Raw genomic sequence first — 25,809 nt, forward strand, 5'->3', positions numbered from 1 at the left:
CACTCCACCTAGAGATACAGGACACTTCACTCCACCTAGAGATACAGGACACTTCACTCCACCTAGAGATACAGGACACTTCACTCCACCTAGAGATACAGGACACTTCACTCCACCTAGAGATACAGGACACTTCACTCCACCTAGAGATATAGGACACTTCACTCTACCTAGAGATATAGGACACTTCACTCCACCTAGAGATATAGGACACTTCACTCTACCTAGAGATGGACACTTCACTCTACCTAGAGATACAGGACACTTCACTCCACCTAGAGATATAGGACAGTCACACACAGGACACTTCACTCCACCTAGAGATATAGGACACTTCACTCCACCTAGAGATACAGGACACTTCACTCCACCTAGAGATACAGGACACTTCACTCCACCTAGAGATATAGGACACTTCACTCTACCTAGAGATATAGGACACTTCACTCCACCTAGAGATATGGGACACTTCACTCTACCTAGAGATGGACACTTCATTCCAGGTCCTCTGTTTTCCTGAGTAAAGACTGATTCCAGGTCCTCTGTTCTACTGAGTAAAGACTGATTCCAGGTCCTCTGTTCTACTGAGTAAAGACTGATTCCATGTCCTCTGTTCTACTGAGTAAAGACTGATTCCAGGTCCTCTGTTCTACTGAGTAAAGACTGATTCCATGTCCTCTGTTCTACTGAGTAAAGACTGAATCCATGCCCTCTGTTCTACTGAGTAAAGACTGATTCCGGGTCCTCTGTTCTACTGAGTAAAGACTGATTCCGGGTCCTCTGTTCTACTGAGTAAAAACTGATTCCGGGTCCTCTGTTCTACTGAGTAAAGACTGATTCCGGGTCCTCTGTTCTACTGAGTAAAGACTGATTCCGGGTCCTCTGTTCTACTGAGTAAAGACTGATTCCGGGTCCTCTGTTCTACTGAGTAAAGACTGATTCCAGGTCCTCTGTTCTATTGAGTAAAGACTGATTCCAGGTCCTCTGTTCTACTGAGTAAAGACTGATTCCGGGTCCTCTGTTCTACTGAGTAAAGACTGATTCCAGGTTTTATTTTGGAGATGGGTCTACTGGAACTGACATGACTGATTTATTTATTTAACTAGGCAAGTCAGTTAAGAACAAATTCTTATTTACAATGACGGCCCTACCAAAAGGCAAAATACCTCCTGCGGGGACGGTGGCTGGGATTGATAAAAATAATAATAATAATATATATATATATATATAGGACAAAACACACCACGACATAAAGAGAGACCTAAGACAACAACATAGCAAGGCAGCAACACAAAACAGGGTACAAACATGATTGGGCACAGACAACAGCACAATGGGCAAGAAGGTAGAGACAACAGCACAATGGGCAAGAAGGTAGAGACAACAGCACAATGGGCAAGAAGGTAGAGACAACAGCACAATGGGCAAGAAGGTAGAGACAACAGCACAATGGGCAAGAAGGTAGAGACAACAGCACAATGGGCAAGAAGGTAGAGACAACAGCACAATGGGCAAGAAGGTAGAGACAACAGCACAATGGGCAAGAAGGTAGAGACAACAGCACAATGGGCAAGAAGGTAGAGACAACAGCACAATGGGCAAGAAGGTAGAGACAACAGCACAATGGGCAAGAAGGTAGAGACAACAGCACAATGGGCAAGAAGGTAGAGACAACAGCACAATGGGCAAGAAGGTAGAGACAACAGCACAATGGGCAAGAAGGTAGAGACAACAGCACAATGGGCAAGAAGGTAGAGACAACAGCACAATGGGCAAGAAGGTAGAGACAACAATACTTGTTTTTCCCTTTTAAACTTAGTTGAATACATTGACTGAGTCTTTCTGGATAAGAGCGTCTTCTAAGTGTGTCTCTGCTGAGCCACTCACCTTGCTGCTCCACAGCCTCAGAGGTGGCTGGCCCAGGCCCTGCGTTACAGTACTCCTGGTTGGTACAGTATGAGACACAGAGATCGGTGTGTCTCTGCTGAGCCACTCACCTTGCTGCTCCACAGCCTCAGAGGTGGCTGGCCCAGGCCCTGCGTTACAGTACTCCTGGTTGGTACAGTATGAGACACAGAGATCGGTGTGTCTCTGCTGAGCCACTCACCTTGCTGCTCCACAGCCTCAGAGGTGGCTGGCCCAGGCCCTGCGTTACAGTACTCCTGGTTGGTACAGTATGAGACACAGAGATCGGTGTGTCTCTGCTGAGCCACTCACCTTGCTGCTCCACAGCCTCAGAGGTGGCTGGCCCAGGCCCTGCATTACAGTACTCCTGGTTGGGGTGCTTCTTGCTGTAATGTCTCTTCAGGGGTCCTGCTATGTTACAGGAGTAGTGACAGTGGCCGCAGCGGTAGGGCTGTGGAAAACACATTTCAATTGGCTTCAATAATGAAGACTAGAAAGGGTCTTTTTTTTTCTGAGGGAACATCGTGCTGCTCCCTTAAGCTGTCCAAATGTATTTCATGGTAGTGGAAGTTGAACCTGTTAGAGGCTGGTGTTGATACGTTGATGCTAGTGACTGTATTATAAAAGCTTTATATAGAGAGACGGCCCTCTTCTGACTACCTTGAAAGAGGCGTGCTGCTCCATGTGTCGTACCAGTAGAGGTTTCTGTGCAGCGCTGTAATCACACTCTGTACATTGGTACTGCTTGCCTACAGTATGGAGGGACAGAGACAGGATGACAATACTCATCAGCACTGTAATCACACTCTGTACATACCTAACCCTACAGTATGGAGGGACAGAGACAGGATGACAATACTCATCAGCACTGTAATCACACTCTGTACATACCTAACCCTACAGTATGGAGGGACAGAGACAGGATGACAATACTCATCAGCACTGTAATCACACTCTGTACATACCTAACCCTACAGTATGGAGGGACAGAGACAGGATGACAATACTCATCAGCACTGTAATCACACTCTGTACATACCTAACCCTACAGTATGGAGGGACAGAGACAGGATGACAATACTCATCAGCACTGTAATCACACTCTGTACATACCTAACCCTACAGTATGGAGGGACAGAGACAGGATGACAATACTCATCAGCACTGTAATCACACTCTGTACATACCTAACCTACAGTATGGAGGGACAGAGACAGGATGACAATACTCATCAGCACTGTAATCACACTCTGTACATACCTAACCCTACAGTACGGAGGGACATACCTAACCCTACAGTATGGAGGGACATACCTAACCCTACAGTATGGAGGGACATACCTAACCCTACAGTATGGAAGGACATACCTAACCCTACAGTATGGAGGTACATACCTAACCCTACAGTATGGAAGGACATACCTAACCCTACAGTATGGAGGTACATACCTAACCCTACAGTATGGAAGGACATACCTAACCCTACAGTATGGAGGGACAGAGACAGGATGACAATACTCATCAGCACTGTAATCACACTCTGTACATACCTAACCCTACAGTATGGAGGGACATACCTAACCCTACAGTACGGAGGGACATACCTAACCCTACAGTATTGAGGGACATACCTAACCCTACAGTACGGAGGGACATACCTAACCCTACAGTATTGAGGGACATACCTAACCCTACAGTACGGAGGGACATACCTAACCCTACAGTACGGAGGGACATACCTAACCCTACAGTATGGAGGGACATACCTAACCCTACAGTAACCCTACAGTATGGAGGTACATACCTAACCCTACAGTAACCCTACAGTATGGAGGTACATACCTAACCCTACAGTATGGAGGGACATACCTAACCCCACAGTATGGAGGTACATACCTAACCCTACAGTATGGAGGTACATACCTAACCCTACAGTATGGAGGGACATACCTATCCCTACAGTAACCCTACAGTATGGAGGGACATACCTAACCCTACAGTATGGGAGGTACATACCTAACCCTACAGTATGGAGGGACATACCTAACCCTACAGTATGGAGGGACATACCTAACCCTACAGTATGGAGGGACATACCTAACCCTACAGTATGGAGGTACATACCTAACCCTACAGTATGGAGGGACATACCTAACCCTACAGTATGGAGGGACATACCTAACCCTACAGTATGGAGGTACATACCTAACCCTACAGTAACGAGGTACATACCTAACCCTACAGTATGGAGGGACATACCTAACCCTACAGTATGGAGGTACATACCTAACCCTACAGTATGGAGGGACATACCTAACCCTACAGTATGGAGGGACATACCTAACCCTACAGTATGGAGGGACATACCTAACCCTACAGTATGGAGGGACATACCTAACCCTACAGTAACCCTACAGTATGGAGGGACATACCTATCCCTACAGTAACCCTACAGTATGGAGGGACATACCTAACCCTACAGTATGGAGGTACATACCTAACCCTACAGTATGGAGGGACATACCTAACCCTACAGTATGGAGGTACATACCTAACCCTACAGTATGGAGGGACATACCTAACCCTACAGTATGGAGGGACATACCTAACCCTACAGTATGGAGGTACATACCTAACCCTACAGTATGGAGGTACATACCTAACCCTACAGTATGGAGGTACATACCTAACCCTACAGTATGGAGGGACATACCTAACCCTACAGTATGGAGGGACATACCTAACCCTACAGCATGGAGGTACATACCTAACCCTACCGTATGGAGGTACATACCTAACCCTACCGTATGGAGGTACATACCTAACCCTACCGTATGGAGGTACATACCTAACCCTACAGTATGGAGGTACAGAGACAGACTCATCAGCTGCTTAGTACAGTCAGAGGTAAAATACTTAAATGTTAACTGCCCAACTAGATCCCAAATGGCTCCCTATTCCATATATAGTGCACTACTATTGACCAGGAACTCTGACCAGAGCCCTATATATTGCACTACTATTGACCAGAGCCCTATATAGTGCACTACTTTTGACCAGGAACTCTTGACCAGAGCCCTATATAGTGCACTACTCTTGACCAGAGCCCTATATAGTGCACTACTATTGACCAGAGCCCTATATAGTGCACTACTATTGACCAGAGCCCTATATAGTGCACTACTTTTGACCAGGAACTCTGACCAGAGCCCTATATAGAGCCCTATATAGTGCACTACTATTGACCAGAGTCCTATATAGAGCCCTATATAGTGCACTACTATTGACCAGAGCCCTATATAGTGCACTACTATTGACCAGAGCCCTATATAGTGCACTACTATTGACCAGAGCCCTATATAGTGCACAACTTTTGACCAGAGCCCTATATAGTGCACAACTTTTGACCAGGAACTCTGACCAGGTCTAAAGTAGTGCACTATATAGGGAATAGCGTACCATTTGGGACTCATCCTAGATCTCAAAGCGTTTGTGGGTTTTCTCTCACCGTCCTCTGTGTGCATCAGCTTGTGGCTCTTCAGAGTGACCTTGGACTTGAACTTCTTGCCACACATGTCACACAGGTGTGTCTTCTCCGTGGTGTGTCTGCTCATGTGGGCCTTCAGGTTGCTCTTACTGCGGCTGGCGTAGTCACACAGGGAACACTTGAAGGGCTTCACTCCTAACAGGGAAGAGATACAGTGGCTTTTACATGTTGGTCATTTAGCAGACACTCTAATCCAGAGTAATTTACAGTCAGTAGTTATTTAGCAGACACTCTAATCCAGAGTGATTTACAGTCAGTAGTTATTTAGCAGACACTCTAATCCAGAGTGATTTACAGTCAGTAGTTATTTAGCAGACACTCTAATCCAGAGTGATTTACAGTCAGTAGTTATTTAGCAGAGACTCTAATCCAGAGTGATGTACAGTCAGTAGTTATTTAGCAGACACTCTAATCCAGAGTGATTTACAGTCAGTAGTTATTTAGCAGACACTCTAATCCAGAGTGATTTACAGTCAGTGCATTCAACTAAGGTAGGTAAAACAAGCACACATCACAGCGATAAGACAAGCACACATCACAGCGATAAGACAAGCACACATCACAGCGATAAGACAAGCACACATCACAGCGACAAGACAAGCACACATCACAGCGACAAGACAAGCACACATCACAGCGACAAGACAAGCACACATCACAGCGACAAGACAAGCACACATCACAGCGACAAGACAAGCACACATCACAGCGACAAGACAAGCACACATCACAGCGACAAGACAAGCACACATCACAGCGACAAGACAAGCACACATCACAGCGACAAGACAAGCACACATCACAGCGACAAGACAAGCACACATCACAGCGACAAGACAAGCACACATCACAGCAACAAGACAAGCACACATCACAGCGATAAGACAAGCACACATCACAGCGATAAGACAAGCACACATCACAGCGATAAGACAAGCACACATCACAGCGATAAGACAAGCACACATCACAGCGATAAGACAAGCACACATCACAGCGACCAAGACAAGCACACATCACAGCGACAAGACAAGCACACATCACAGCGACAAGACAAGCACACATCACAGCGATAAGACAAGCACACATCACAGCGATAAGACAAGTACACATCACAAGCACACATCACAGCAATAAGACAAGCTCACATCACAGCGATAAGACAAGCACACATCACAGCAATAAGACAAGCACACATCACAGCGATAAGACAAGCACACATCACAGCGACAAGACAAGCACACATCACAGCGACAAGACAAGCACACATCACAGCGATAAGACAAGCACACATCACAGCGATAAGACAAGTACACATCACAAGCACACATCACAGCAATAAGACAAGCTCACATCACAGCGATAAGACAAGCACACATCACAGCAATAAGACAAGCACACATCACAGCGATAAGACAAGCACACATCACAGCGATAAGACAAGCACACATCACAGCGATAAGACAAGCACACATCACAAGCACACATCACAGCGATAAGACAAGCTCACATCACAGCGATAAGACAAGTACACATCACAAGCACACATCACAGCAATAAGACAAGCTCACATCACAGCGATAAGACAAGCACACATCACAGCGATAAGACAAGCACACATCACAGCGATAAGACAAGCACACATCACAAGCACACATCACAGCGATAAGACAAGCTCACATCACAGCGATAAGACAAGCACACAACACAGCGATAAGACAAGCTCACATCACAGCGATAAGACAAGCACACATCACAGCGATAAGACAAGCACACATCACAGCGATAAGACAAGCACACATCACAGCGACAAGACAAGCACACATCACAGCGACAAGACAAGCACTCATCACAGCGACAAGACAAGCACTCATCACAGCGATAAGACAAGCACACATCACAGCGATAAGACAAGCACACATCACAGCGACAAGACAAGCACACATCACAGCGACAAGACAAGCACACATCACAGCGACAAGACAAGCACACATCACAGCGATAAGACAAGCACACACCACAGCGATAAGACAAGCACACACCACAGCGACAAGACAAGCACACATCACAGCGACAAGACAAGCACACATCACAGCGATAAGACAAGCACACATCACAGCGATAAGACAAGCACACATCACAGCGACAAGACAAGCACACATCACAGCGACAAGACAAGCACACATCACAGCGACAAGACAAGCACACATCACAGCGACAAGACAAGCACACATCACAGCGACAAGACAAGCACACATCACAGCGACAAGACAAGCACACATCACAAGCACACATCACAGCGATAAGACAAGCTCACATCACAGTGATAAGACAAGCTCACATCACAACGATAAGACAAGCACACATCACAGCGATAAGACAAGCACACATCACAGCGATAAGACAAGCACACATCACAGCGATAAGACAAGCACACATCACAGCAATAAGACAAGCACACATCACAGCGATAAGACAAGCACACATCACAGCGATAAGACAAGCACACATCACAGCGACAAGACAAGCACACATCACAGCGACAAGACAAGCACACATCACAGCGACAAGACAAGCACACATCACAGCGACAAGACAAGCACACATCACAGCGACAAGACAAGCACACATCACAGCGATAAGACAAGCACACATCACAGCGACAAGACAAGCACACATCACAGCGACAAGACAAGCACACATCACAGCAACAAGACAAGCACACATCACAGCGATAAGACAAGCACACATCACAGCGATAAGACAAGCACACATCACAGCGATAAGACAAGCACACATCACAGCGATAAGACAAGCACACATCACAGCGACAAGACAAGCACACATCACAGCGACAAGACAAGCACACATCACAGCGATAAGACAAGCTCACATCACAGTGATAAGATAAGCTCACATCACAGCGATAAGACAAGCACACATCACAGCGATAAGACATGCACACATCACAGCGATAAGACAAGCACACATCACAGCGATAAGACAAGCACACATCACAAGCACACATCACAGCAATAAGACAAGCTCACATCACAGCGATAAGACAAGCTCACATCACAGCGATAAGACAAGCACACATCACAGCGATAAGACAAGCTCACATCACAGCGATAAGACAAGCACACATCACAGCGATAAGACAAGCACACATCACAGCGATAAGACAAGCACACATCACAGCGATAAGACAAGCACACATCACAGCGACAAGACAAGCAAACATCACAGCGACAAGACAAGCACACATCACAGCGATAAGACAAGCACACATCACAGCGATAAGACAAGCACACATCACAGCGACAAGACAAGCACACATCACAGCGACAAGACAAGCACACATCACAGCGACAAGACAAGCACACATCACAGCGATAAGACAAGCACACATCACAGCGATAAGACAAGCACACATCACAGCGATAAGACAAGCACACATCACAGCGACAAGACAAGCACACATCACAGCGACAAGACAAGCACACATCACAGCGACAAGACAAGCACACATCACAGCGACAAGACAAGCACACATCACAGCGACAAGACAAGCACACATCACAGCGACAAGACAAGCACACATCAAAGCGATAAGACAAGCACACATCACAGCGATAAGACAAGTACACATCACAAGCACACATCACAGCAATAAGACAAGCTCACATCACAGCGATAAGACAAGCACACATCACAGCGATAAGACAAGCACACATCACAGCGATAAGACAAGCACACATCACAGCGATAAGACAAGCACACATCACAAGCACACATCACAGCGATAAGACAAGCTCACATCACAGCGATAAGACAAGTACACATCACAAGCACACATCACAGCAATAAGACAAGCTCACATCACAGCGATAAGACAAGCACACATCACAGCGATAAGACAAGCACACACCACAGCGATAAGACAAGCACACATCACAAGCACACATCACAGCGATAAGACAAGCTCACATCACAGCGATAAGACAAGCACACAACACAGCGATAAGACAAGCTCACATCACAGCGATAAGACAAGCACACATCACAGCGATAAGACAAGCTCACACCACAGCGATAAGACAAGCACACATCACAGCGACAAGACAAGCACACATCACAGCGACAAGACAAGCACACATCACAGCGACAAGACAAGCACACATCACAGCGACAAGACAAGCACACATCACAGCGATAAGACAAGCACACATCACAGCGATAAGACAAGTACACATCACAAGCACACATCACAGCAATAAGACAAGCACACATCACAGCGATAAGACAAGCACACATCACAGCGACAAGACAAGCACACATCACAGCGACAAGACAAGCACACATCACAGCGATAAGACAAGCACACATCACAGCGATAAGACAAGTACACATCACAAGCACACATCACAGCAATAAGACAAGCTCACATCACAGCGATAAGACAAGCACACATCACAGCAATAAGACAAGCACACATCACAGCGATAAGACAAGCACACATCACAGCGATAAGACAAGCACACATCACAGCGATAAGACAAGCACACATCACAAGCACACATCACAGCGATAAGACAAGCTCACATCACAGCGATAAGACAAGTACACATCACAAGCACACATCACAGCAATAAGACAAGCTCACATCACAGCGATAAGACAAGCACACATCACAGCGATAAGACAAGCACACATCACAGCGATAAGACAAGCACACATCACAAGCACACATCACAGCGATAAGACAAGCTCACATCACAGCGATAAGACAAGCACACATCACAGCGATAAGACAAGCTCACATCACAGCGATAAGACAAGCACACATCACAGCGATAAGACAAGCTCACATCACAGCGATAAGACAAGCACACATCACAGCGATAAGACAAGCACACATCACAGCGACAAGACAAGCACACATCACAGCGACAAGACAAGCACACATCACAGCGACAAGACAAGCACACATCACAGCGATAAGACAAGCACACACCACAGCGATAAGACAAGCACACACCACAGCGACAAGACAAGCACACATCACAGCGACAAGACAAGCACACATCACAGCGATAAGACAAGCACACATCACAGCGACAAGACAAGCACACATCACAGCGACAAGACAAGCACACATCACAGCGACAAGACAAGCACACATCACAGCGACAAGACAAGCACACATCACAGCGACAAGACAAGCACACATCACAGCGACAAGCACACATCACAGCGACAGACAAGCACACATCACAGCGACAAGACAAGCACACATCACAAGCACACATCACAGCGATAAGACAAGCTCACATCACAGTGATAAGACAAGCTCACATCACAACGATAAGACAAGCACACATCACAGCGATAAGACAAGCACACATCACAGCGATAAGACAAGCACACATCACAGCGATAAGACAAGCACACATCACAGCAATAAGACAAGCACACATCACAGCGATAAGACAAGCACACATCACAGCGATAAGACAAGCACACATCACAGCGACAAGACAAGCACACATCACAGCGACAAGACAAGCACACATCACAGCGACAAGACAAGCACACATCACAGCGACAAGACAAGCACACATCACAGCGACAAGACAAGCACACATCACAGCGATAAGACAAGCACACATCACAGCGACAAGACAAGCACACATCACAGCGACAAGACAAGCACACATCACAGCAACAAGACAAGCACACATCACAGCGATAAGACAAGCACACATCACAGCGATAAGACAAGCACACATCACAGCGATAAGACAAGCACACATCACAGCGATAAGACAAGCACACATCACAGCGACAAGACAAGCACACATCACAGCGACAAGACAAGCACACATCACAGCGATAAGACAAGCTCACATCACAGTGATAAGATAAGCTCACATCACAGCGATAAGACAAGCACACATCACAGCGATAAGACATGCACACATCACAGCGATAAGACAAGCACACATCACAGCGATAAGACAAGCACACATCACAAGCACACATCACAGCAATAAGACAAGCTCACATCACAGCGATAAGACAAGCTCACATCACAGCGATAAGACAAGCACACATCACAGCGATAAGACAAGCTCACATCACAGCGATAAGACAAGCACACATCACAGCGATAAGACAAGCACACATCACAGCGATAAGACAAGCACACATCACACAGCGATAAGACAAGCACACATCACAGCGACAAGACAAGCAAACATCACAGCGACAAGACAAGCACACATCACAGCGATAAGACAAGCACACATCACAGCGATAAGACAAGCACACATCACAGCGACAAGACAAGCACACATCACAGCGACAAGACAAGCACACATCACAGCGACAAGACAAGCACACATCACAGCGATAAGACAAGCACACATCACAGCGATAAGACAAGCACACATCACAGCGATAAGACAAGCACACATCACAGCGACAAGACAAGCACACATCACAGCGACAAGACAAGCACACATCACAGCGACAAGACAAGCACACATCACAGCGACAAGACAAGCACACATCACAACGACAAGACAAGCACACATCACAGCGACAAGACAAGCACACATCACAGCGACAAGACAAGCACACATCACAGCGATAAGACAAGCACACATCACAGCGATAAGACAAGTACACATCACAAGCACACATCACAGCAATAAGACAAGCTCACATCACAGCGATAAGACAAGCACACATCACAGCGATAAGACAAGCACACATCACAGCGATAAGACAAGCACACATCACAGCGATAAGACAAGCACACATCACAAGCACACATCACAGCGATAAGACAAGCTCACATCACAGCGATAAGACAAGTACACATCACAAGCACACATCACAGCAATAAGACAAGCTCACATCACAGCGATAAGACAAGCACACATCACAGCGATAAGACAAGCACACACCACAGCGATAAGACAAGCACACACCACAGCGATAAGACAAGCACACATCACAAGCACACATCACAGCGATAAGACAAGCTCACATCACAGCGATAAGACAAGCACACAACACAGCGATAAGACAAGCACACATCACAGCGATAAGACAAGCACACATCACAGCGATAAGACAAGCTCACATCACAGCGATAAGACAAGCACACATCACAGCGATAAGACAAGCACACATCACAGCGACAAGACAAGCACACATCACAGCGACAAGACAAGCACTCATCACAGCGACAAGACAAGCACTCATCACAGCGATAAGACAAGCACACATCACAGCGATAAGACAAGCACACATCACAGCGACAAGACAAGCACACATCACAGCGACAAGACAAGCACACATCACAGCGATAAGACAAGCACACACCACAGCGATAAGACAAGCACACACCACAGCGACAAGACAAGCACACATCACAGCGACAAGACAGGCACACATCACAGCGATAAGACAAGCACACATCACAGCGATAAGACAAGCACACATCACAGCGACAAGACAAGCACACATCACAGCGACAAGACAAGCACACATCACAGCGATAAGACAAGCACACACCACAGCGATAAGACAAGCACACACCACAGCGACAAGACAAGCACACATCACAGCGACAAGACAAGCACACATCACAGCGATAAGACAAGCACACATCACAGCGATAAGACAAGCACCCATCACAGCGACAAGACAAGCACACATCACAGCGACAAGACAAGCACACATCACAGCGACAAGACAAGCACACATCACAGCGACAAGACAAGCACACATCACAGCGACAAGACAAGCACACATCACAGCGACAAGACAAGCACACATCACAAGCACACATCACAGCGATAAGACAAGCTCACATCACAGTGATAAGACAAGCTCACATCACAACGATAAGACAAGCACACATCACAGCGATAAGACAAGCACACATCACAGCGATAAGACAAGCACACATCACAGCGATAAGACAAGCACACATCACAGCAATAAGACAAGCACACATCACAGCGATAAGACAAGCACACATCACAGCGATAAGACAAGCACACATCACAGCGACAAGACAAGCACACATCACAGCGACAAGACAAGCACACATCACAGCGACAAGACAAGCACACATCACAGCGACAAGACAAGCACACATCACAGCGACAAGACAAGCACACATCACAGCGATAAGACAAGCACACATCACAGCGACAAGACAAGCACACATCACAGCGACAAGACAAGCACACATCACAGCAACAAGACAAGCACACATCACAGCGATAAGACAAGCACACATCACAGCGATAAGACAAGCACACACCACAGCGATAAGACAAGCACACATCACAGCGATAAGACAAGCACACATCACAGCGACAAGACAAGCACATATCACAGCGACAAGACAAGCACACATCACAGCGATAAGACAAGCTCACATCACAGTGATAAGATAAGCTCACATCACAGCGATAAGACAAGCACACATCACAGCGATAAGACATGCACACATCACAGCGATAAGACAAGCACACATCACAGCGATAAGACAAGCACACATCACAAGCACACATCACAGCAATAAGACAAGCTCACATCACAGCGATAAGACAAGCTCACATCACAGCGATAAGACAAGCACACATCACAGCGATAAGACAAGCACACATCACAGCGATAAGACAAGCACACATCACAGCGATAAGACAAGCACACATCACAGCGACAAGACAAGCAAACATCACAGCGACAAGACAAGCACACATCACAGCGATAAGACAAGCACACATCACAGCGATAAGACAAGCACACATCACAGCGACAAGACAAGCACACATCACAGCGACAAGACAAGCACACATCACAGCGACAAGACAAGCACACATCACAGCGATAAGACAAGCACACATCACAGCGATAAGACAAGCACACATCACAGCGATAAGACAAGCACACATCACAGCGACAAGACAAGCACACATCACAGCGACAAGACAAGCACACATCACAGCGACAAGACAAGCACACATCACAGCGACAAGACAAGCACACATCACAGCGACAAGACAAGCACACATCACAGCGACAAGACAAGCACACATCACAGCGATAAGACAAGCACACATCACAGCGATAAGACAAGTACACATCACAAGCACACATCACAGCAATAAGACAAGCTCACATCACAGCGATAAGACAAGCACACATCACAGCGATAAGACAAGCACACATCACAGCGATAAGACAAGCACACATCACAGCGATAAGACAAGCACACATCACAAGCACACATCACAGCGATAAGACAAGCTCACATCACAGCGATAAGACAAGTACACATCACAAGCACACATCACAGCAATAAGACAAGCTCACATCACAGCGATAAGACAAGCACACATCACAGCGATAAGACAAGCACACACCACAGCGATAAGACAAGCACACATCACAAGCACACATCACAGCGATAAGACAAGCTCACATCACAGCGATAAGACAAGCACACAACACAGCGATAAGACAAGCTCACATCACAGCGATAAGACAAGCACACATCACAGCGATAAGACAAGCTCACATCACAGCGATAAGACAAGCACACATCACAGCGATAAGACAAGCACACATCACAGCGACAAGACAAGCACACATCACAGCGACAAGACAAGCACTCATCACAGCGACAAGACAAGCACTCATCACAGCGATAAGACAAGCACACATCACAGCGATAAGACAAGCACACATCACAGCGACAAGACAAGCACACATCACAGCGACAAGACAAGCACACATCACAGCGACAAGACAAGCACACATCACAGCGATAAGACAAGCACACACCACAGCGATAAGACAAGCACACACCACAGCGACAAGACAAGCACACATCACAGCGACAAGACAAGCACACATCACAGCGATAAGACAAGCACACATCACAGCGATAAGACAAGCACACATCACAGCGACAAGACAAGCACACATCACAGCGACAAGACAAGCACACATCACAGCGACAAGACAAGCACACATCACAGCGACAAGACAAGCACACATCACAGCGACAAGACAAGCACACATCACAGCGACAAGACAAGCACACATCACAGCGATAAGACAAGCACACATCACAGCGATAAGGCAAGCACACATCACAAGCACACATCACAGCGATAAGACAAGCTCACATCACAGTGATAAGACAAGCTCACATCACAACGATAAGACAAGCACACATCACAGCGATAAGACAAGCACACATCACACCGATAAGACAAGCACACATCACAGCGATAAGACAAGCACACATCACAGCAATAAGACAAGCACACATCACAGCGATAAGACAAGCACACATCACAGCGATAAGACAAGCACACATCACAGCGACAAGACAAGCACATATCACAGCGATAAGACAAGCACACATCACAGCGATAAGACAAGCACACATCACAGCGATAAGACAAGTACACATCACAAGCACACATCACAGCGATAAGACAAGCTCACATCACAGCGATAAGACAAGCACACATCATAGCGATAAGACAAGCACACATCACAGCGATAAGACAAGCACACATCACAGCAATAAGACAAGCACACATCACAGCGACAAGACAAGCACATATCACAGCGATAAGACAAGCACACATCACAGCGATAAGACAAGCACACATCACAGCGATAAGACAAGCACACATCACAGCGATAAGACAAGCACACATCACAGCGATAAGACAAGCACACATCACAGCGATAAGACAAGCACACATCACAGCGATAAGACAAGCACACATCACAGCGATAAGACAAGCACACATCACAGCGATAAGACAAGCACACATCACAGTGATAAGACAAGCACATATCACAGCGATAAGACAAGCACACATCACATTCGTTGCAAGCAAAACGTTCCTCTAAAAAGTTAAGTGTGGTAGTTTCTATTGCCTATTGTGTAGAAAACCACTTCGGGCCACCTCAGAGTCCAACAGTAGAACTCATTATAGGGAATAGGATGGCATTTGGTACGCAGCCTAATGAGTTTGATTGTCCTACCTTGGTGAGCCCAGATGTGCTGCTGCAGATCAGCTCCGTTCCTCATGAAGTAGCTGTCACAGTAAGGACACTTAGACGCTCTCTTCCCGATCAAGCCCTTCACCTGCACCCGTACCCCAAGCGCCTCGGAGATTGTATTCATCGGCGTATCTGCAGATAAGAGATGGTTTAACCTACATAGCCAGCGTCCTGTCCAGGGGCTGTACATGTACATTAAAGCTGTCTCAAGATTCAGAAACAGGATTAGGCTCCTGCCCTATGGGCCGTTCTGGCTCTGACGAGGCTTACTTACCTTCCTGCCTGGCTCCAATCAGGAAATGGCTATGATATTTTTGGATTTAAACATGATTAACACTCTGCTGTTGTAATAGAACACTAAAGAGTAGGTTTAGTTCCGGTCTCTTACCTGGATGAATGTTCTTGATATGATGCTTGAGTTTATCTTCAGTGAACGTTTCCTCACACACAGGGCAGGCAACGCTTTTCTTCTCCTTTAATATTGGATTCAATTGATGATGTTAAGAATCCACAATCGTCAACAAACAGACATTTCAATGTAATAATGATCATAATTGTGACCCCCTATGGGCCCTGGTCAAAAGTAGGGTTCCATTTGGGCCCCGGCCCCAGACTCACATTGTCAAAGTGTGTTTTGAGGTGGGCCTGCAGCTTGTACTTGTCAGGTGTGCAGTACTGACAGTGTTCCATGGGGCACTGGAGCAGGATGTTACTGTGTCTCTGGATCAGATGACGCTTCAGACAGTTCTTGGTGATGGACGAATAGCTGCACTGGGTACAGTAATGTAGATGCTCTTTTGTGTGAGTACGCACATGCATGTTGTAGTGCACTTGGTACCAGAAGAGCTTTCCTAGATGGGGAACAACAAAACACATGTGGCTTAAAAAAAACAGCTGGTTTACAGATGAATTACCAACACACAGGAAATGATGAAATAGCTCAAATTACAAACTCTTGTAAAAATGCAACTTATACTGCTAGAAAATGGTTTCCTATGTCAATATATTTGTGTGATATATTCTTACCACAGTATTCACATTCCAGGTCTCCGTATACTTTTCGGATTCTGTCAAAGACAACCATGTTCAGCTGCCTTTTCTGCAACTTATCTAGAATCTGTTGGAAAGCGCTCCTCTCCTCCGTTGTGCCATCTTCTCCTTGTGGGCCAGCTGAAGCGTTTGTTTGACCTATGACCTCCCCCTGAATCAGAACCAAAGACCGGAGAGTCTCCTCAACGTGACCTTGTGATGTTGATGAAGAACCTTTGTCTTCATCTGGATGCTGCTGGTGGCCCACCACTGACTCCTCCTTGCCTGAAGGCCTTTCTACCAAAGTGTCTTGTTCAGCCACAATGACGTCATTCTCCCCATGAGGCTTGTCTTCCTCCATCAGTGTCTTATCAGGTCTCTCCTCACTGATTACTTCCTGGGTCGTGCCTTTGCTTGCTGTCTGGGTTTGTTCAGGACTGATTGGTTCAGTTCTGTCTTGTAGAGTCTCAGTCTCTTGTGCAGGTTGATTTAACACGCATGTCTCCTCAGGCCCCAGATCAGGGACCACCTGTTCTTCCCCCTCTCCCAGTCCTTCCTCCTGTTCCTCTCCCTCCCCCTCCTCCTGTTCCTCTCCCTCCCCCTCCTCCTCCTCCTGTTCCTCTCCCTCCCCCTCCTCCTGTTCCTCTCCCTCCCCCTCCTCCTGCTCCTCTGAGGGGTCACCAGCGAGGGCCTCCTCCTCCTCCTCCTCCTGTTCCTCTGAGGGGTCACCAGCGAGGGCCTCCTCCTCCTGTTCCTCTGAGGGGTCACCAGCGAGGGCCTCCTCCTCCTGTTCCTCTGAGGGGTCACCAGCGAGGGCCTCCTCCTGTTCCTCTGAAGGGTCACCAGCGAGGGCCTCCTCCTGTTCCTCTGAGGGGTCACCAGCGAGGGCCTCCTCCTGTTCCTCTGAGGGGTCACCAGCGAGGGCCTCCTCCTCCTCCTGCTGGGCGTTGAGTAGAGATAGCTCCTCAGCCATCCTGATCTCATCCTGTCTCAGCATCTCTCTCTTGATGTCATCCCCCGGCTCCAGCAGACAGAAGCTGCTGTTGATGGACTCTGAGAACCCAACCGCCTCCTCTGACTCTGGGTGAGCCTCCTTCAGGTGGGCCTTCAGCCGCACGGAGCTGACAAACTTCTGCTGGCAGGCGGCACATACGTAGAGGAAGGGATGCTTACGGACGTGAGCCTGGAGAGCCTGAAACTTGGTGCAGCCGTGGTCACACAGCTCGCAGCCGAACGGCCTCTCGCTACCGTGAACCATCATGTGGCGGTCACGGTCCAGCTCGTTCTTGAACTTGCGGTCGCAGATCTGGCAGTCGTAGAGGAGCTGCCTCTTGCCTTCCCTGGTCTGTAGACTATACTCATGGTACGAGTCCTTCACCTACATCATAATACATGTTATTAATATCTACATCAATAAGATCTCATAATAAAGACAGTATAAAGGCATATGATTTTTAAAAAGAGAGAGGTCCGTCACCTTCTTGTCCTCTAGGTCGTGGCTCTCCCTCATGTGTTTCAGCAGGTTCTTGACATCAGAGTACTTCTTTTTGCAGAAGAGACAGTGCTGCTTGATCTTGTGGTGAACTCTCTCCACGTGCACCTTGAGGTGGCCCTTGCTGAGGCACTGGAAGGAGCAGTGTTCACAGCTGAACTTCTCTCCCGTGTGCTTGCGCAAGTGAACACTGAGGTTGGCTTTGATGGCACTGGCGTAGTCACAGTGTGGGCACTTGAAGGGTTTCTCGTTGGTGTGGGTTCGCAGATGGGCCTGCAACGAGTGGCGGAACTTGAAGACCTTGTTGCAGTATTCGCAGGTGAAGATCTTCAACTGGGTCTGTCCTATTCTGTATGAACGAGGGATGTTGCAATACACATACAGTAGAACCAAATATGTGTTGCTCTTTTTCCAAAATAACTTGCCAAAATTATATTTGCGCTATAGCAAAAACATGATGTTTGTATCTACAGTGACAATGCTGAAATCTGTTGTTGACACATCCATTAAAGTGTTACATATAGACTATGACATTTTCCAATGCTTAATAATACTGTAGACTACATTGATTCAGTTCACTCAATACATCATTATGTTTATTAACGCCACAATACAGTCTGGGTACTTCATCTTCAACTGCTGTGTGGTGAACAACCCAAACGTCTGTACCTGTTTGACTTTAATGGCACTTCATAAGCAGCTTGTTGTATGGAATATTCCTGAAATCCTCTCTTCTGTCCTGCCTCCTGAGGGTCTGTGTCTGCTGGAGCAACCGGCTCTGCCGGGGTGGCCTCGATCGGCACTATCCTTGTCGCACCTAAATAAACAAATACACAGACAGATAAAAGTTTATACAGCCTAGGTACAAAGACAAGTCATCGGGAATACATAGACTATAAACTTTCTTGATTTTTCATACATAAAACTCTGAAAATGTACCAACAGCAACATTGTGAATCTATACTTTTCTGGATAAAATCTGAAGATCCTCTGGTTGATCCACGTGCATCCTATTCCCTACAGCCTATTCCCTACAGCCTATTCCCTACAGCCTATTCCCTACAGCCTATTCCCTACAGTACAGCCTATTCCCTACAGCCTATTCCCTACAGCCTATTCCCTACAGCCTATTCCCTACAGCCTATTCCCTACAGCCTATTCCCTACAGCCTATTCCCTACAGTCTATTCCCTACAGCCTATTCCCTACAGCCTATTCCCTACAGCCTATTCCCTACAGCCTATTCCCTACAGCCTATTCCCTACAGTCTATTCCCTACAGCCTATTCCCTACAGCCTATTCCCTACAGCCTATTCCCTACAGCCTATTCCCTATGGGCCCTGGTCAAAATTATAACACCGTGTAGGTAGTAGGGTGCCATTTGAGGCGCAGGCATAATATAGTTGTAGCTTACCAGGAAGTGCCTCATGAGTGGTCAGAACCACACTGATAATGTGCCTCATGAGCGGTCAGAACCACACTGATGATAATGTAGTTGTAACTTACCAGGAAGTGCCTCATGAGCGGTCAGAACCACACTGATGATAATGTAGTTGTAACTTACCAGGAAGTGCCTCATGAGCGGTCAGAACCACACTGATGATGGGGTTCTTGGGGCCTCCTGCTGGTTCCTGCTCCTTCACAAGAGAAACCCTCTCAGAGCGGAGTGGCCGTGGCCTCTTTGAGCTTCTCTCCCCATCCTCCTCTTTGCCTTCTGCTGCGCCAGGTTGAGCCTCAAACTCTTTGTCTGTGGGGAGAGATCATGAAAACTAAGCATCAATCAATAAAACAGAGCAGATAGACATTTAGATGGTGAACATATAGACAGACATTTAGATGGTATAGATATAGACATTTTGATGGTGAATATATTGATATAGACATTTAAATGGTGAACATATTGATATAGACATTTAAATGGTGAACATATTGATACAGAGATTTAGATGGTGAACATATTGATATAGACATTTAGATGGTAAACATATGGACAGGCATTTAGATGGTGAACATATAGATAGACATTTAGATGGTATAGACATTTAGATGGTGAACATATAGACAGACATTTAGATGGTGAACATATAGATATAGACATTTAGATGGTGAACATATTGATATAGACATTTAGATGGTGAACATATTGATATAGACATTTAGATGGTGAACATATTGATATAGACATTTAGATGGTGAACATATTGATATAGACATTTAGATGGTGAACATATTGATATAGACATTTAGATGGTGAACATATTGATATAGACATTTAGATGGTGAACATATTGATATAGACATTTAGATGGTGAACATATTGATATAGACATTTAGATGGTGAACATATTGATATAGACATTTAGATGGTGAACATATTGATATAGACATTTAGATGGTGAACATATTGATATAGACATTTAGATGGTGAACATAGCTCTTTCCATGATTGACCAGATGAATCCAGGTGAAAGCTATGATGCCTTATTGATGTCACTTGCTAAATCCACTTCAATCAGAGACATGGATTTTGTATGTGTGCCATTCAGAGGGTGAATAGGCAAGACAAAAGATTTAAGTGCCTTTGAATGGGGTATGGTAGTAGGTGCCAGGAGAACCAGATTGTGTCAAGAACTGCAACGCTGCTGGGTTTTTCATGCTCAACAGTTTCCTGTGTGTATCAAGAATGGTCCACCACTCAAAGGACATCCAGCCAACTTGACACAACTGTGGGATCATTGGAGTCAACATGGGGTAGCATCCCTGTGGAACGCTTGACGGGAAGGGCGTGTATGCAATCCATGCCATCTCCATAGATAGACATTGGCAGCCTTACTGATGAACTCAGTGACTTTCAACGTGGCACCGTCATTGGATGCCACTTTTCCAACAAGTCAGTTTGTATAATTTCTGCCCTGCTAGAGCTGCCCCTGTCAACTGTAAGTGATTTTATTGGGAAGTGGAAACGTCTAGGAGCAACAACGGCTCAGACGCAAAGTGGTAGGCCACACATGCTCACAGAACGGGACCGCCAAGTGCTGAAGTGCGTGGCACGTAAAAATCGCCTAACCTCTGTTGCAACACTCACTACAGAGTTCCAAACTGCCTCTGGAAGCAACGTCAGCACAATAACTGTTCGTCGGGAGCTTCATGAAATGGGTTTCCATGGCCGAGCAGCCGCACATAAGCCTAAGATCCCCATGCACAATGCCAAGCCTCGGCTGGAGTGGTGTAAAGCTCGCCACCATTGGACTCTGGAGCAGTGGAATCACGCTTCACCATCTGGCAGTCTGATGGACAAATCTGGGTTTGGTGGATGCCAGGAGAACACTACCTGTCCCAATGCATAGTGCCAACTGTAAAGTTTGGTGGAGGAGGAATAATGGTCTGGGGCTGTTTTTCATGGTTCGGTCTAGGCCCCTTAGTTCCAGAGAAGGGAAAGCTTAACGCTACAGCATACAATGACATTCTAGATGATTCTGTGCTTCCAACTTTGTGGCAACAGTTTGGTGAAGACTCTTTCCTGTTTCAGCATGACAATACCCCCGTACACAGAGAGAGGTTCATACAGAAATGGTTTGTCGAGATTGTTGTGGAAGAACTTGACTGGTCTGCAAAAAGCCCTGACCTCAACCCCATCGAACACCTTTGGGATGAATTGGAACGCAGACTGCGAGCCAGGCCTAATCACCCAACCTCAGTCTTGTGGCTGAATGGAAGCAAGTCCCCACAGCAATGTTCCAACAACATCTAGTAGAAAGCCTTCCCAGAAGAGTGGAGGCTGTTACACCAGCAAAAGGGGGGACCAACTCCATATTAATGCCCATGATTTTGGAATGAGATGTCTGATGAGCAGGTGTCCACATACCTTTGGCCATGTCGTGTATGGGCCCTGGTAAAAAGTAGTGAACTATATAGGAAATAGGATGCCATTTGGGACATATCCCTAGATGGACCATAAAGCACTATTCTATTCCGATCTATTCTAAACAGACATAAAACAGTTGACTTCACACATACCGTTGTCCTCCTCCTGATCCTCATCCTCTCTGAGGTCCATCAAGCAGATGTGTTTCATGATCTGTCGTCTGTTGCCGAACACACGGTTGCACTTCTTGCAGTCCAGGGCATTGTTGTCCTCTGGTTCTTCCTCGTCCACTGGCCCAGCTTCTGATTGCGCCTCTACTTTCTGTTGTTTCTGCTTTTTCTGGTTGGGGCTAGTAGTCTCTGTCATGGGCCCATCAGCTACAATCTTCTTGGTTGAGCCCTTAGGACGTCCTCGTTTTCTCTTAACAGGGCTATCTGTGGGGGAAATATGATCACTGCCATCAATCACTCTATTACACACAGACAGACCTATAGGGCCGGTTTCCCAGACACAAATTAAGCCTAGTCCTGGATTAAAAGAGCTGTCAAAATCGGATTACAATCTGCTACAAATGTTTGAAGGACTACCGAGGCACTGAGTAGCCAATTATTCAGATCGTTGAAAAACAAAGAAACACCATAATACGGTCGGTTGTTAGTATCCCTGGTTGCTTTGAAGAGGTGTTCACCTCCACCCTTAGTATCCCTGGTTGCTTTGAAGAGGTGCTCACCTCCACCCTTAGTATCCCTGGCTGCTTTGAAGAGGTGCTCACCTCCACCATTAGTGTCCCTGGCTGCTTTGAAGAGGTGCTCACCTCAACTATTAGTATCCCTGGCTGCTTTGAAGAGGTGCTCACCTCAACTATTAGTTTCCCTGTCTGCTTTGAAGAGGTGCTCACCTCAACTATTAGTATCCCTGGTTGCTTTGAAGAGGTGTTCACCTCCACCTCCACCCTTAGTATCCCTGGTTGCTTTGAAGAGGTGTTCACCTCCACCCTTAGTATCCCTGGTTGCTTTGAAGAGGTGCTCACCTCCACCCTTAGTATCCCTGGTTGCTTTGAAGAGGTGCTCACCTCCACCATTTGTATCCCTGTCTGCTTTGAAGAGGTGTTCACCTCCACCTCCACCCTTAGTATCCCTGGTTGCTTTGAAGAGGTGCTCACCTCCACCCTTAATATCTCTGGTTGCTTTGAAGAGGTGCTCACCTCCACCATTTGTATCCCTGTCTGCTTTGAAGAGGTGTTCACCTCCACCTCCACCCTTAGTATCCCTGGTTGCTTTGAAGAGGTGCTCACCTCCACCCTTAGTATCCCTGGCTGCTTTGAAGAGGTGCTCAGCTCAACTATTAGTATCCCTGGCTGCTTTGAAGAGGTGATCACCACCATTAGTATCCCTGGTTGCTTTGAGGAGGTGCTCACCTCCACCATTCTCCAGTGGAGCTGTCAATGGCATGAGGGCCACAATGATGTCATCAGGGTTGAGCCCCTCTGTGTGGTGCTTCTCAGACACATGGGAGAGGAGCTGTGCTCGGTGTGGAGAGAACAGGTTGCACAGTTTACACATGAAGATGGAGGAAGTCCCACCTGTGAATTAACAGCCAGGCAGGCCAAGATTAATGTGTGTTTATGTACAAATTTTACTGTGGAAAAGGTTGACGGCCCAATAATAAAATCATTACACATTGACAGTTGAATTGACAGTTGGTAGAGCATGGTGCTTGCAACGCCAGAATTGTGAGTTCGATTTCCACGGGGGACCAGTACGCAAGAAAAAGAAGAGAATGAAAACGTAAGTCGCTCTGGAGAAGAGTGTCTGCTAAATTACTTCAATGGAAATGAGATATTTTCAATAGGCTGGCAGTGGATTGGCCTTTACATTGTGCTTGTGTGTCTCCTCGTGTGTTTAGTGTTCGTTCTGCGTGGTTCATTCTTTGGTCAGGGACTGTATATTTTTCCTCTAGCTACCTACCTTTCTTTCAGTTAAAATACTGATTTCAACCCTAGCTAGGGCCTACATGATCAAGCCAGCCTAGCAACTACAAGCTGGGAATACAGAAATGGAATGAGGTCAGTGCAGTATAGTTTATTGGTTTGCTCTGTAGCTCTCCAGGCAGGTTTAGCTACCACTGCAACAGCAAAGATGGTTGAACTCCTGACTCCTCAGCAGTATGAATAAAGCTAGCTAAACCCTGGGAGAACAGGAACAGTTTCGTGATAATACTTTCTTTACAAACTAAATCTAATAACTTTAGGCTGAACATTTAGCTGCAATAAATGTGCTGTCAATGTTGTGGCTGGTCACGGTAATTATGTACCCCACTTTTAGCATAGAATAAACTTCACATGAGTAATTTGACTACATCTGTTGGCTAGCTTGCTACTTTTACCTAGCTAAGAAATGTTATTTCTCGACATAGTACTGTACGAAAGGTAAACAATCGAATCGAGTACTTACCTGCAGTTGACGTCGCCATGTTTGTAAAATAAAACGTAATACCCCAAGAGTTACATGTGCATTTATTTATATCTACATTACTTATTGAATAAGTAATTGAAAAATCGTATTTTTATTTGTTTTGAGGAAGGTTTCTGGCGAATCTGCGACAACAAATATGGCGGATAAAGTCTTCCTGTGGAGAGAAAAGCAGGCTGGTTTGGGATGTTCTCCCCCAGTGGCTGGGATGACCAGAAGGCATAGTCTACCCTTGACACATTTGTAAAAGGTTTCCACTCCATTCTTTTGAATAGGATCGTGTACAGTACTCTCCTTATTACAAATCCTCTGACATATCATGATTGGTTACTCACGCCAAGATATATATGCTCAATGGTTATTAAATTTGTTCCCATAACAGTAGA

General features: G+C 46.3%; 1 protein-coding gene across 1 annotated transcript in view; it reads right to left on the reverse strand.

Annotated features, from left to right (window-relative positions):
• Window positions 1-25,506, reverse strand: part of zfat (zinc finger and AT hook domain containing) — a 29,572-nt gene extending 4,066 nt beyond the window's left edge. The window contains exons 1-14 of the mRNA XM_031820841.1: window positions 25,406-25,506; window positions 24,370-24,534; window positions 23,105-23,386; window positions 20,652-20,834; window positions 19,758-19,905; window positions 19,074-19,437; window positions 18,288-18,974; window positions 17,594-18,221; window positions 17,186-17,418; window positions 16,956-17,040; window positions 16,550-16,699; window positions 5,414-5,587; window positions 2,566-2,654; window positions 2,218-2,356 (exon numbers count right to left, since the gene is read on the reverse strand). Of these exons, the coding sequence (XP_031676701.1) occupies window positions 2,218-2,356; window positions 2,566-2,654; window positions 5,414-5,587; window positions 16,550-16,699; window positions 16,956-17,040; window positions 17,186-17,418; window positions 17,594-18,221; window positions 18,288-18,974; window positions 19,074-19,437; window positions 19,758-19,905; window positions 20,652-20,834; window positions 23,105-23,386; window positions 24,370-24,534; window positions 25,406-25,424 (3,346 nt within the window). The 5' untranslated portion in view covers window positions 25,425-25,506. The remainder of the gene's footprint in view (window positions 1-2,217; window positions 2,357-2,565; window positions 2,655-5,413; window positions 5,588-16,549; window positions 16,700-16,955; window positions 17,041-17,185; window positions 17,419-17,593; window positions 18,222-18,287; window positions 18,975-19,073; window positions 19,438-19,757; window positions 19,906-20,651; window positions 20,835-23,104; window positions 23,387-24,369; window positions 24,535-25,405) is intronic.
• Window positions 25,507-25,809: the final 303 nt, after the last annotated feature.

Source organism: Oncorhynchus kisutch, unplaced genomic scaffold (genome assembly GCF_002021735.2).
Source record: "Oncorhynchus kisutch isolate 150728-3 unplaced genomic scaffold, Okis_V2 scaffold3711, whole genome shotgun sequence".
Lineage (NCBI taxonomy): Eukaryota > Metazoa > Chordata > Actinopteri > Salmoniformes > Salmonidae > Oncorhynchus > Oncorhynchus kisutch.